The sequence below is a fragment of the Schistocerca gregaria genome, chromosome 5 (assembly GCF_023897955.1).
Source record: "Schistocerca gregaria isolate iqSchGreg1 chromosome 5, iqSchGreg1.2, whole genome shotgun sequence".
NCBI lineage: Eukaryota > Metazoa > Arthropoda > Insecta > Orthoptera > Acrididae > Schistocerca > Schistocerca gregaria.
In genome coordinates this window covers 64796228-64811408 of record NC_064924.1, presented here as the reverse complement: position 1 = coordinate 64811408, position 15181 = coordinate 64796228, and the positions used below count along the sequence as shown (strand labels likewise).

Sequence of the window (15181 nt, the reverse complement as noted above, 5' to 3'; positions counted from 1 at the left end):
AGAACTACTTGTGGAAGTATGCTTTTCTTTACTGACAAGAGGAGGAGGCTGTCTGGGTTGCTGGGATGGCTTAGGTGGCTTCTGAAGTTGGGGTGTGGTATGTGGCGTAGGTGGTAAGTCTACTGCTGATGACTTCCGAGCAACATCAGTTGCAATTGGAGCGTTTCCCCCACAGGTACAGGACAAGTGCATGTGATCATACTTGAATCTGTGGTCTGAGTTTGCGTGAAGCCATTACACTTAGCTATTGGTGTTTTAAGGGCTGATGCAAAAGAAGTTGCAAAACCCGATGGTTGCATGGCTTTGTGAGCCTTTTTAGCTCCACCATAGGGTATGCGTCTCTGTACTTTCAACTCTTGAATTTTCTTTTCCTCGTTGTAAAACCCACACTTTCTGCTCTACACTGGGTGATCCGCAGAGCAGTTAACACATTTCAGAGGAAGTGTACAAGAAATCCCTGACTCGTGAGCGGAGCCTCCACAATTGCCATATGTAGCCTTCCCATTACATCCCATACTGGTATGGCCAAACCTTTGACATTTATGTCAGCGCATGGGGGTTGGGAACAAACGGGTAAACCTTAAGGCGGATATAGCCGGCAAGGATATATTCCGGTAATTTGAGAGTACTAAACGTTACAATAAACGTTGATGATTTTTCCAATTTGCCACTGACTCTCCTCATACAATTTTGCACCTCTTTGATGCCCACATTCTTCCACTCTTCATGCAACTCCACAGGGTCCATCTCCATTATATCGGAGGAGGTAACTGTGCCCTTACTATAGTTAAGGGTGTTATGCAATTCAGCCTCGATTGGGTAGTCACCTAAGGCTTTACATCCCAGCAGCTTAGATATTTGGGTGGAATTAGCAGTTTCCACCAAAAGCGTTCCATTACGTAGTCGTTTGACACTTTTCAGAGACCCACCAATGCCTTGCAATGCTTTGTTAATATAGAAAGGGGATATATTCTCAAAGCTTCCCCAGTTTCGCTTGATTACAATGAAAGTGTTATGGCACACTAATGCCCTGTTACTATTACTCGGAGACTTCTTTTCTGGAGGACTGACCAACCGAGTTCTCTTTGAGGAGTGGGTGTAGGTGTTGCCTGACGGTACACCCATCCCGTCAGGAGTAGTAGTTTCACGAGACAGTTCCACTGGGATCCCACGAGATGCTAGGGAAACTACCGTCGACCCAGGCAGAGCCCTCCATGCCTGATTCAACTGGGGTGCGGCAGGTGCCCCAGAGGTTGCTCGCTACAGAATGTTTCACCTCAACAGCCATTCACCTCAGCACGTAGCACACCTTGAGGTTGACATTTTTTTTATAGAGGTGGGTATCTTCCTCACAGTCCAAGCAGTGAAGTGAAGAACCCGCTGCGTTGCACGGTGGCCATTGAAGTATGACCAGGGCTTATGGTGACAGAGGACTGGTGGGGCTTACCAGTCCCCAGCTCAAGAACCCTGGGGTCGCCAAGCCCGTACTCAGCAAATGAATGCTGAGCCTCTGAGGGGTACAATAATTTAGTTTTAATAGAGTTTCCAATTGCTGGTAGTCTCTCAGCTCATAATCATTGGTTTGTAGTCATCCAATAATCCTGACAATAAAATGCACCCTACCCACTCATGTTTCCCTTCAAAATTCAAAGTATTTAATTTATTACAAATGGAAATTATTTTGTATCTTTGTTCTCATGTACAGTCGCCAGTCAATTTGTGAGAAGTGTAGTCAACAAACCAATTTTCCTGTAAAGTCCTCAGTCTTCATATACACTACCTGTTTTAATCCGTTCCAGGTGTCTTTGGAAGTGGTTGTGTTCTGCAGGTGCACGCAAATTGCTGAATCAAATGAAATTCTTATTTTGGCTCTAGCATTGGTCACTTCCAACTTATCTGTTGTTTCACCCAAGGTACATTCCCATGGCTTTTCTATGTTGAAGATACATTTTTCTATGAACAGTAATGAATTTAACAAACAGATTGCTTACCTTAGTTATTTTTTGTTTTGTAAATTTTAACAATCTGCATTTACTGGGTGGTCTGAGTAGCCTGGGCCCAAAATCTATTGTTTTTAGCTTTAGTATTCAGTAAAGTGATTAAGCAAAGCAATCATGGTTGGAGGTAGCACACTTGAATTTTTTTGTTATACTAATGCACATACATACCAACAAAAATAAAGAACATACATGGAAATGAACGGCAAACAAACAAATGTATCAACAGAGATTGTTGCCATTTTGGGTCAACAAAAGTGTCCAATTCCACCCATCTGCTTTGACCTGTGACGTAATAGTGGTGTGGCATATGACATCACTACAGCATAGAGGTTTCGAGTTGGTTATGTTTGCAGATGGTGCCCTCTGATGGAGGATGAAGACATGCTGAGTTTAAGGTGTGGTACTGTGTTCATTTGAGTTTTTGTTGTCATCGTGCTAACGTGGTTTTGAGTTTAGATAGTTGGTGTGACAATGGTGGTTTGTGGAACTGTTTTTAGTCAGTTATTAGAGTTCTTCTTTTTTGTTTTATTCATTGTTTATGTGTATGGCATTTTTGTTAGGTCTGATTATTTGTTATGCAGAAAGAAGCTTTTTTTTTTTTTTTTTTTTTTTGCTAGTTATGGATATGATAGTAAAGTTCATGAGCATATCACTATGCTTTGAGATGGATGGTGATATGATGTCTGTCGTATAGTTTCTGCACATTTTTGGTAATTCTGATGTTTTGTGTGTCATATTTATGGTAGGCTGACTTCGTTTTAATTGATGTAGTGATATGGGGTATTTGGGTTTCTGAGTTGCTGATTTTGGTTCCACTTTTCGGAGTTGTAGCTGTTTGTTTTTTGGTATCAATAGCTCTATGTAGGTCGAGGTAAATGTCCAGTTCCCCTTTATGGGGTAGCAGGTGTTGGTTTTCGGCATCGTTATCTGTGGTTGAGCTGTATAAGTCAAGGGAAATGTCTGATTCCTGTAGTTTTACTAGTGTAATTCAATACCTGTAATTCAAATTTTTTATATTGTTTTGAGATGGTGCAGTGTTTTTTTATTATTATATATTTAGCTTGTCCCCGCCCTCAACACCCAACTTTCCATGGTTGTCCTGTTAGTTTCATTCTATTTTTTGAGTGAGACATTATTATGTCATTTTATTTGTGTCGGTGTTCATTGGCATTTTTATGTAGTGATGCTATTTTGTATAAGCTGAAAGTAGCATTTTTGCCACATTGACGATGTCATGGGTCAAAGCAGATGGGTGGAATCGGTTGCTTTTGTAATGCTGCCTTTTCTAACTAAAACCATGGAAACAGAGAGCATCATCAATACAGGGGATACAGTCACATAGCATGACACCAGAATCATTTTAATACACAGACAATATAATTAACGTTTTTTTTAAAAGACATCCTAGTCGCGGTTGACTATATGAAATACTTATTATTACGACAGCAACTTTGGCCTTAGGGACATTTTCAAGTAACACTGCAAAAGTTATTTCTGTCAGAACATAAGACTATCTGACATGAGTACATGTCGTCGACAAAATACAGCCTTCTGACTGCGAGAGTCCCGCAAGATCCGATGAGTACAACACTTATTACATCGTAAAATGTTGTTAAATATGTGCCGTATTGTCAATGTTACCATCATTCTAATAATCTATCACAAATAAAAGCTCAGGTGCACTGAGCATATATTTTCACGCCTACAGACTTAGTTCCACATGTTGTCAGTGCACCTGAGCTTTTATTTGTGAGAGATTATTAGATCGATGGTAACATTGTGTCATACTCATCGGATCTTGTGGGACTCTCCCAGTCAAAAGGCTTCATTTTGACGATGATATGTACTCATGGCAGACAGTCTCATATTCTGACAGAATGTAACTTTTGCAGTGTTACTTGAAAGTGGCCCTGAGGCAGAAGTTGCAATCGTAATAATAAATATTTCATACAGTCAATGGCGACTATGGTGTCTTTTAAGAAATATTGTATGACTGTGAATATCAGCCATGAGAAGTTAATAATTAAGAGTGTTGGGTATAGCAAGGCAAGTATAATACTAGCAGTACAAGAAATTCAAAAGAAAAACAGCATGCTTACCAACAAGTGCACAAACACTGCAGCAAAAGGATTTGTTGACATCCCTTCTCCTCTATAAAGTTCATGTAGAAGACAAATAGCAGCCATTCGTTGCGTCGGTTTGGGTAAAAGATCTGCTTGCTGCAGTAGCAATATAATTGCACATCCCACTATAAATGAAAAGATAGAATTCTGTAACTGATTCTAGTTCCAGGGTTAATTAAAAATATTCCAACTGATATCTATCAACAAAATGTATATAAAAAGGATATCCATGGTAAACGCCTCTGACACTGGTTAATTAATGTTCGGATATTAAAAGGATAAATATTGGTGTTAATTTAGTTAAAAATGACATGTATCGTCGAAAGGCACGCCGAGACGCCTATTATACACTTAAACTACACGCCAATAAATGTACATAAACATTTTCCAAAAGATTAAAAAATTGAAGATCTTGATATTCTATTTCTCACAGATACATCTAATAACATATCTTCAGTAAAGTACTGTAAAATAAACGGAGACAAGTAAATAAATATAACGAACAAATTTTATCTATTGATGATATAAATACAGTCGCCAGGTGTAACCGCTGGAGTAACGTAACATACCCTTGTAGAAGTCCTGTTTAGAAAAGCACTGATGCATTTGGGCAGATAGTGTTTCCAGTGTCTGGTTATCGACATTATCCTCGCTAAGAATGCTGTCAAAGGAAACAAAACTTACTAGATAATTCACGATATGGTAAAATTATAGCCCGTTATGTATAGTTATGCTACCTTAGTAAAGATGACAATTCTTTAACTGACAGAGACATTTTTTTCTCTTTTCAATAAATCTGTTGTTCTTAGAAACTGGGGGCGGAATGTGATGTTGATGTATGTAGATGTACTAAGTTCATTAGTACAATATGACAGCCTCCCGCCACACTACACAAAACACGCCATTTACATAAAACATCTAGGTAAACTCAGCAGACGCATCTTTTTTATGTATACAAAACCAAAGATATGATTCCGCCGCAAGAACCTAGATAGATCAAAGATCTTCTTTTACACTTGTGTCTTGCCACAGCCGCCGCGGATTACCGCATGCAACTACAGCGTCGCCAAAGCAAGTGACATGACATTTCACGCGGGTGTGGCACCGTGTGCTGCTGTTTCCACACGTCACTATTTGCAACAACGTTATTATACATTAAAGTCTTTTTACTCTCTTGATGAATTTCTTTACGTAAACATTTCTCCATTTTAATTTAGGAGTGACACACTTAAGTGTGATATTTGATATTGAATACTATAGGCTACCTCATCATTAAATTTATTTATACTCTGTTTACTTCTGTACTTGTTTTAGCGATTTTGTTGTTTGTAATATGAAATTGTAATTTATAATGTGAAATATCTGTAATGTGTGATTTGATTGTTTTATACTTCTGTTTCAGTGTAGTAAATGTTCAAGTTTCTAATTATTAGCTTATTTTGTTCGGGTATACATGATATGTCACAACAATTTGCAGTTATTACAACATTTAATAACTGTTCACGTATATGGTTACAATATCCCTTTTTTTTAACTATGTGAAACATGACACATACCTTTTCCATGTAGTTCTTTTGTTTATTGGATCAACATAACACTGATATAAAAATAAATGCAGTACAGCATCTACTGAGAAATAACGTGAGGCTTCAACAACACGTTAAAACCATGTTTGCACACACACACACACACACACACACACACACACACACACACACACACACACACACACACAGCCCCCCCCCCCCACACACACACACAATAGTGACACAGGCCATGGCTTGCTGCAGTGGCCTTAAGAGCTACCTTTGACAGCAACGAACACTTGCAAAGGAAATTACATGAAGACGTAATTGCTGTCTACTATGGCAAACCAAAGCTTGTGTATATCTTATCTGTTTATTTATTTACTCATTGATTCTATAGCGTCGCCATGTGGATACACATATTAAATAATATAAAATATTAAACACATCAATGTGAAGAACATTACATGTGAAACCTGATTATTATTTTTAATACACGTTATGACTAATGAAGGATAAACGCTGTTTATGGGTGAATAACTGCAAAAGAATTTTACTTATTTAGGCAAAAATAACAAAATCTTTTTTTTTTCATTTTTTCCTCTGGTTTATACTTTTCTCCCTCAAGTACATCCATCTGTATAACATGTAAAGATTTGTTTTAAAAAGCAAAAAGAAATAAATATTTTACAGTAGAGGGACAATTCAGTCCACATACAAATTTCCTTGTATGGATGTCACCATTATATGTACCAGTACACTATTTATAGCCAATGAACACAAGACAAAATTAATTAAAAACAGGACTACATATTGACACCACAGTAATGTTGTAACACAAGATTCCTCTGATAATACACCCTAGTTCTTTCACTAAACGTTGCAATTTACAAATTAGATACACATCGTGTTGCTTACATATACACTCCTGGAAATTGAAATAAGAACACCGTAAATTCATTGTCCCAGGAAGGGGAAACTTTATTGACACATTCCTGAGGTCAGATACATCACATGATCACACTGACAGAACCACAGGCACATAGACACAGGCAACAGAGCATGCACAATGTCGGCACTAGTACAGTGTATATCCACCTTTCGCAGCAATGCAGGCTGCTATTCTCCCATGGAGACGATCGTAGAGATGCTGGATGTAGTCCTGTGGAACGGCTTGCCATGCCATTTCCACCTGGTGCCTCAGTTGGACCAGTGTTCGTGCTGGACGTGCAGACCGCGTGAGACGACGCTTCATCCAGTCCCAAACATGCTCAATGGCGGACAGATCCGGAGATCTTGCTGGCCAGGGTAGTTGACTTATACCTTCTAGAGCACGTTGGGTGGCACGGGATACATGCGGACGTGCATTGTCCTGTTGGAACAGCAAGTTCCCTTGCCGGTCTAGGAATGGTAGAACGATGGGTTCGATGACGGTTTGGATGTACCGTGCACTATTCAGTGTCCCCTCGACGATCACCAGAGGTGTACGGCCAGTGTAGGAGATCGCTCCCCACACCATGATGCCGGGTGCTGGCCCTGTGTGCCTCGGTCGTATGCAGTCCTGATTGTGGCGCTCACCTGCACGGCGCCAAACACGCATACGACCATCATTGGCACCAAGGCAGAAGCGACTCTCATCGCTGAAGACGACACGTCTCCATTCGTCCCTCCATTCACGCCTGTCGCGACACCACTGGAGGCGGGCTGCACGATGTTGGGGCGTGAGCGGAAGACGGCCTAACGGTGTGTGGGACCGTAGCCCAGTTTCATGGAGACTGTTGCGAATGGTTCTCGCCGATACCCCAGGAGCAACAGTGTCCCTAATTTGCTGGGAAGTGGCGGTGCGGTCCCCTACGGCACTGCGTAGGATCCTAAGGTCTTGGCATGCATCCGTGCGTCGCTGCGGTCCGGTCCCAGATCGACGGGCACGTGCACCTTCCGCCGACCACTGGCGACAACATCGATGTACTGTGGAGACCTCACGCCCCACGTGTTGAGCAATTCGGCGGTACGTCCACCCGGCCTCCCGCATGCCCACTATACGCCCTCGCTCAAAGTCTGTCAACTGCACATACGGTTCACGTCCACGCTGTCGAGGCATGCTACCAGTGTTAAAGACTGCGATGGAGCTCCGTATGTCACGGCAAACTGGCTGACACTGACGGCGGCGGTGGACAAATGCTGCGCAGCTAGCGCCATTCGACGGCGAACACCGCGTTTCCTGGTGTGTCCACTGTGCCGTGCGTGTGATCATTGCTTGTACAGCCCTCTCGCAGTGTCCGGAGCAAGTATGGTGGGTCTGACACACCGGTGTCAATGTGTTCTTTTTCCATTTCCACGAGTGTATATACGTCATGGAAGGTAGTGTGGCTGCGTTCTTTTCAAAGAGCTTTGGCTTTCAGGAAGGTAACGATAGAGATCTTTGTTGTCAAGGTATAATCGTGACTGCAGCAGCGATTCCAGCAGACAAATTGAAGCAGACACTATTTTACGTTCAACAGGTTCATGCATTACAAATTTGGAAACTATGGCTGTATTTTCTTTCTTTATATTCTTTATTTACATAGTGGTGTACAGTATGAGACGTACTTAAAAAGCTACACAAATGCTACAGAAGTGAGCTAGTTTCGTAAATTATGCTCTAATTTCTGCAAAAAATTACACTTCAGTGGCAGGAAGGCAAACTTCTTCTTTCGATCTTGAAACTAACTGAAACACCAGCAGAAATATGCGTGCACGGGTACCAGAATACATTTTGTATGCATGAGTGCTTAATTTGAAGACACTCTTGTTTGTAAAAGAGCTCTTCTAAAGTAACTAGCTTCTAAATTTTCTGTTGAATTTTATAGGCCGCTGACAGTGAAACAAAGTCACCAATTAATTCCTTCTCACATGTGTCACTCTTTTTTATGTTTTTTTTTACTGATGGTGAGTGGTAGTTTCTTTTTATCAGATAATCCACGTATTTTGAATATTCACTCGCATTTCCATGTTTCGTAATGAATTTGTATATTACTGACAACAAGTCTCAGAAGTTCTCATAACTGTGAAGATGAATTACAAACTTTTTGTAGATGGCAGAACACAACCCAAAACTACCAGAATAATTTAACCTCCTCATCCACAATTGAGGATGTTAACCACTACACCACTTTAATGTCCTGGAATTCACAACTCTGCCCTGTGTCATACATCTCCTGAAAGCTTTAAATCTCAGTAATTCATTATCTGACATTTAATATCAATATATTGTACCTTTTCGAGAGATCCTCAGTGTACTAGTGTTGTGGAACTGCGTTTGTGATAAATTATTATGTAGTTATAATATAAAAAACACAAAATTCGAGTTTGACGAAATCCAGTATGGTCTCACCTAGGTGCTTCAGCCAAGGTGCTTGAGTGGAGTGCAGCCACAGTATCTCTCATAATGTACAATGCAAACAAAGGCACCTCAAAGCATAGTGGTCAGAGTCTTAAATTTAATAATTTTATCTGGGTACAAGCAACCATTGAGTGTGGTTTGGTGATCGTGCTTGGAGCTCTTACCTACATATTACTCAATGTTTTACTGTGTCAGAATTGTAGTGTGAAATGTGTATCCACCTGGAACTGTCAAAATACCCCACTTGCTTTATAACTGAATGCAGTGGGTTCTTTGCTGACTTTCGGTCATTATTCTGATGCCATGTCTTTGCAGTTTGAACACTTCTTCATATCCTGAGCATTTTCATCGCAGCACACTATGCCATAAATCATAAATGATAATAGAATTTACCTTCCTAGACCTAAAACCAAACTGCACTTTACACAAAAGTTGGCACTTATTTAAAGAATCCAAATGGCTGATCCTCATAACAGTTTCAATTCTTTCCGAAAAAGAAGGCAGTACTGAAACTGGTAAGTAAGTCTATATACTTTCTGTTTCATATTTTTTGTGGGTCTGAAGAACTCCTTCTTGCTTTATACAGTCGGGAAAGCAAATGGATTTGAAGGCAGGTCTCTTTTACAATGTTTGTTAGGAGTGCTTGCATGCTGCTCTTACATTCTTTTAACTGACACAATTTAACCTCTTGCAGATATATGGACATTTTACTCTTAAATTTGTTAACAATCCAACTGGCTTCTTCTTTAGTAATACATAATAGAGGCATTGTGTTTGACACAACGTTATTTGTAGCGGCGTTGTGTAGTTTTAGGCGCTTTTCTTAGGTTTCTTTCTATATTATTGAATTAGTTCTTTTCAAGGTTGCTCATGACCTTCATGTTATATGTTAAACCTCTTTATTTGGATATATTTACATCTACATTTACATCCATACTCCGCAAGCCGCCTGACGGTGTGTGGCGGAGGGTACCCTGAGTACCTCTATTGGTACTCCCTTCTACTCCAGTCTCGTATTGTGGGTGGAAAGAAGGATTGTCGGTATGCTTCTGTGTGGGCTCTAATCTCTCTGATTTTATCCTCATGTTCTCTTCGCGAGATATACGTAGGAGGGAGCAATATACTACTTGACTCTTAGGTGAAGATATGTTCTCGAAACTTTAACAAAAGCCCGTACCGAGCTACTGAGCGTCTCTCCTGCAGAGTCTTCCACTGGAGTTTATCTGTCATCTCCGTAACACTTTAGCGATTACTAAATGATCCTGTAACGAAGCGCGCTGCTCTCTGTTGGATCTTCTCTATCTCTTCTATCAACCCGATCTGGTACGGATCCCACACTGCTGAGCAGTATTCAAGCAGTGGGCGAACAAGCGTACTGTAACCTACTTCCTTTGTTTTCGGATTGTATTTCCTTAGAATTCTTCCAATGAATCTCATTCTGGCATCTGCTTTACCGACGATCAACTTTATATGATCATTCCATTTTAAATCACTGCTAATACGTACCCCTGGATAATTTATGGAATTAACTGCTTCCAGTTGCTGACGTGCTATTTTGTAGCTAAATGATAAGGGAACTATCTTTCTATGTATTTGCAGCACATTACACAAGTCTACATTGAGATTCAATTGCCATTCCCTGCACCATGAGTCAATTCGCTGCAGATCCTCCTGCATTTCAGTACAATTTTCCATTGTTACAACCTCTCGATACACCACAGCATCATCTGCAAAAAGCCTCAGTGAACTTCCGATGTCATCCACAAGGTCATTTATGTATATTGTGAATAGCAACGTTTCTATGACACTCCCCTGCGGTGCACCTAAAATCACTCTTACTTCGGAAGATTTCTCTCCATTGAGAATGACATACTGCGTTCTGTTATCTCGGAACTCTTCAATCCAATCACACAATTGGTATGATAGTCCATATGCTCTTACTTTGTTCATTAAACGACTGTGGGGAACTGTAACCTTGCGCAAGTCGAGAAACACGGCATCTACCGGTGAACCCATGTCTATGGCCCTCTGGGTCTCATGGACGCATAGCGCCAGCTGGGTTTCACACGACCGTCTTTTTCATGCTAAAAGTTTCTCGTTTAACTGTATTCCACATTTCTTTGTGTTTTTGTTTAATTCTGTATGTACTTATCACCTTTGATTCTTTGTGTACCCTGTAGCAATTTCCTGTGAGTCCTGTATCTGACAAATACTCTTAGAAGGCTGAGTCACCCTCATTATTTTTAACAGAGCTGAGATACTTGAGTTATGGATGATTTTCAGATATCTTTTGTTACCCACTTTCTTCTAGCTGATTCCATAATGGAATTACTATTTTAGGAAACGTCTCCTGAAATTTTTGTTTGAAGATAGTAATGAATCTGTTGAATTTTTCATTTACATGTATTCCTGAATACGCGTCTCTTAATATGTTTGGCTGGTCTTAGTACCTTCTTGATAAAGAATAAAACTGCATCTTTCTATGACTAAGTACTTTTGTTTGTTTCTTTTTGGATATTTTAAGCTTTGCAGTTTGAGCATAATGGCCTCATAACCAAAGGATTCTCATCTGCAGGTGCATCTCACATCCAAGATTTATAACTTTCAGTACATCTGTTAATGTAGGCTTCTTGAATACTTCTAAATTCTTCTTTTGCAGCTCTCACATCATGACTCAGTCTCGCGTCCTTCGGCCATCGTAATTTAATATATTATTATTATTATGTTAATTGTTGCCGACTTACATGGTGTTCCTTAATAAAAATGATATTTCATTCAATTTTGATTTATGAGTAAATGCTTTTGAGAAGTTCTCCTTTTTAAAAATATTAATCTTAAATTATTTGTTATGTTAATGAATGTTAGACTCTCTGAATCTTAAGATATGAGCATATAAGTTGAACAATGGAATAAACTTTTCATATTAATTTCCTCAGCTAGTCAGTTCACTTTAAAGCAAAAAAATCTTTAGTTGTTAATTACAATTGTGACCCACACACGCACGAGAGTATTTTTTCTTACCTCCATTAACCATTGGACTGTAGTCAGAGTCCTGGCTCTGGCTCTCGGCTGTGGTACTGAAAATAAGAACCTTAAAGCTACATATTTTCTGTAACGTCGGGCGGCTGTGGAGAAAAATGTATATTATGTTAACAGTGGGCGAGTTTTTCGCTTCCGCTAAATTTTATAAGTTAATATCGCCTTGTAATGGCGTCGTTGGCTGCATCGGCCATTGCGATTGTTGAACTGTAAATTACTCGAATGCAGGTTAATTAAAAGGAAGGCAGACATGAAATCGGGATCACCTCTTACAAATTAAAAGTGAACAATAATATAAAATCAATACATTATCTTCTTAATTAGTACAAATATGCTTACATTTGCCAGCACTCGAAAGATGTCCGCCTACACGCAACGAAGACAATAGAAGTAGTGACGACAACTAAAGAATTAACAAAAGAGTGTATCTTCTCGTCTCTTTAGATCATTTTGTTATATTTCTTTGCACTCGAAACTTACACAGAGAAATTATTATAATATGGCTACATGATAAAAAATCTATATGATTCAAGTTTTAAATGTCTGTTTATTATAAATACCGTTTTTAAAGTCTTTTTGTATTAATTCACTGGGGACACTATACACAGGAACTATTTACCACATACAATTCACAATTTCTATAGTGCTTGGCCTCTCAAACCAAATTCTACATAAGGCTTGATTTTTAGTTCTATATATATATTATTTATTTATTCATTTAAAAATCTTTCCAGATTGCAGAATAATCATTTTTATAGGCATTATGTATGAGTGGGAGGACAAAAACACACACACACACACACACACACACACAAACACACACACATACTAATTCTAGAAAACTTGACCATTTTTTCGACATATTTTCAGTAAGAAAATGAAAATATTTTAATTGAACCACCCACAGCAACAATTATTCCGCAAAAAATGGGACAGAATGTTGGTATTTCGAAATGTTACTACCAGTTAGCAGTAGTGCAGTGCTTTTCACAAGTGGTGGAACGGTAACAGTGTCACTTAGTACTAATATGGCAGAAAGTGACACTACTGCAATCATGCAACCGAAATAGATGCTCACACATGTATCTTAGATGCAACTGCACTATGTCATGAACAATGACATCACTTTAGTTACATGTGTGAACATGTCTCTATGCAAAATAAACCTTAAAGAGTTGGTAATTCGAACTGTAAAGGATTCTCTGGAATGTTGATTTTCTATTTTATAGCTTTTAAGTAATACTTAACATAAATTAATTACTAGTTCAAAATTGCAGCTTAATTACCTAAAATTATAATAATAACTGGAATTCTAATGTTATGAATCACATAGCTTCCTTTGCTTGTATTTTAGTTCATCCTGAAATGTATTGTAAATACCTTCTTCCACATATTGCACTGTACATTACATAAGATGTATGCTTCATGTACAAACCACCAACACTTTCTAGCATCTATTGTCTTTGTTAGACATAATATTATCTTGTTTCTTTTTAATTGTGACATATTTGGGCCTTAGTTCTTCCTGCAATTTGCATGCAAAAGTTTGTGCATTGAAAATTAGCACTCTTTTTACCATTTTTTGCTCTGACACATAACATGTATCTTACTGGCAGAACAACATTATTTTATTGCTTATCTGAGTTCTAGCTTGAGTGTAGTGTTAAATGTTGGTTTCAAATTTATTTAATTAATCTTTTCTCTAAATGTGACAATATCAATTCTCTTGTTTTCAACAAAGTCCTTGATATTTGTCACAACGGCCACTCGACTCAAGAATGTTCACAAGAGTGTGAGTCTGACATTTTGACCGTTTCTTACTCATATTTACAATTCATATTTCTTCAGATAACAGAGAATCAGCTTTCACGACCAAAAATATCCTGTGAGTTCCGTTTGCATTTCCGAACTAACCAAACAGAAACACTTTCCCAAGTATTACTAATTGGCAAATAAATGGGCATCACACAACATGTACTCACAACTGTACTAAGCTAGAATATTCCTGCCTTATCTCTGGATAGTACCATTGGCTCTAAGTAACTATTAATGGTATCTATGTCTGATTCTTATGTTTAAGGGTAATATTATTTATATTTAGGAAGATAAAAGAGTAGAAATAGTAATACCATTCATGAATTAATTACAGAGCGTTCTTTGACTTTTAATGGCGTGGAATACTTGTGTTTGCAGAAATAACACTGGGTTCTAACTACATTCGCAGTACACAATTTTTTCTTAATTTCTTCATTCAGATATATTGAGGACATCTGTGCCATCACATCTCTTTGTTATTAAATATCTGCATTCATTTTAAATATTTGAACAATAGCATTTATGATTGGAAATTAAGCTTAAATATTTTTGTTATCACTAAGTTTATGTTAATCAGTAATTATGAGGTTAGCAGTATATGAATTCATTTTTCGTGGGACAGTCTATGACCTGCTACAACATTACCATTTTGTAAAATGGCCAAACGATAACTACAACCACTTAAATTACGTGCTGTGATCTCTTTTTGACTTATTAACATTTTTTGGCTATTATGGAATGGTAACTGAATAAGCTACTGTTTCGTTCTCATCAGAGGATGACACTTTCAGGAGGGATTGTAGATTGGATGTGTGTCCAATTCATAGTGTAGCTCATTACTAATTGGGTCTAAAATTTGACACACACAACTCACTACGTAAGTGTCAAATCACTTTTTCCCGAATTTTAAATGCAACTTGACAATTGTCAGTTGTCAATACTGTCGATAACACCCAAAAGAGGATGACTGGTCATGTATAAACTACCTCTTCACAACTAGGAACCATGTATTACTAAGTTTCACACTTCCCTCTTTTGGTTAAATTCTGTCACCTTCTTGTACTACCTACCACAACATCTACTTATTGTTGCCAGGATTTGGCATTTAATATATTAATTTCCTCCATTCAACAGTTAATGTTACGTTTTTGCTTTCGTTTTTCTATTATCAAATAAGATTAGGTCAGTGAAGCACACATGGAAGTCTTCATAAAAGGAACCATAAAACTGTGGTCAGATCTGCATTTTTTAAAGTATTGGATCCCACCTCCACAACAAATCATTTTTTTAAAATTT

The 15181-nt window shown here is 38.5% G+C and overlaps 1 protein-coding gene across 1 annotated transcript in view; it reads right to left on the bottom strand.

Moving 5' to 3' along the window:
* The window catches only part of LOC126271876 (CCR4-NOT transcription complex subunit 11-like), an 80492-nt gene extending 75292 nt beyond the window's left edge, over window positions 1-5200 (bottom strand). The window contains exons 1-3 of the mRNA XM_049974227.1: window positions 4861-5200; window positions 4693-4784; window positions 4100-4248 (exon numbers count right to left, since the gene is read on the bottom strand). Of these exons, the coding sequence (XP_049830184.1) occupies window positions 4100-4248; window positions 4693-4784; window positions 4861-4898 (279 nt within the window). The 5' untranslated portion in view covers window positions 4899-5200. The remainder of the gene's footprint in view (window positions 1-4099; window positions 4249-4692; window positions 4785-4860) is intronic.
* Window positions 5201-15181: the final 9981 nt, after the last annotated feature.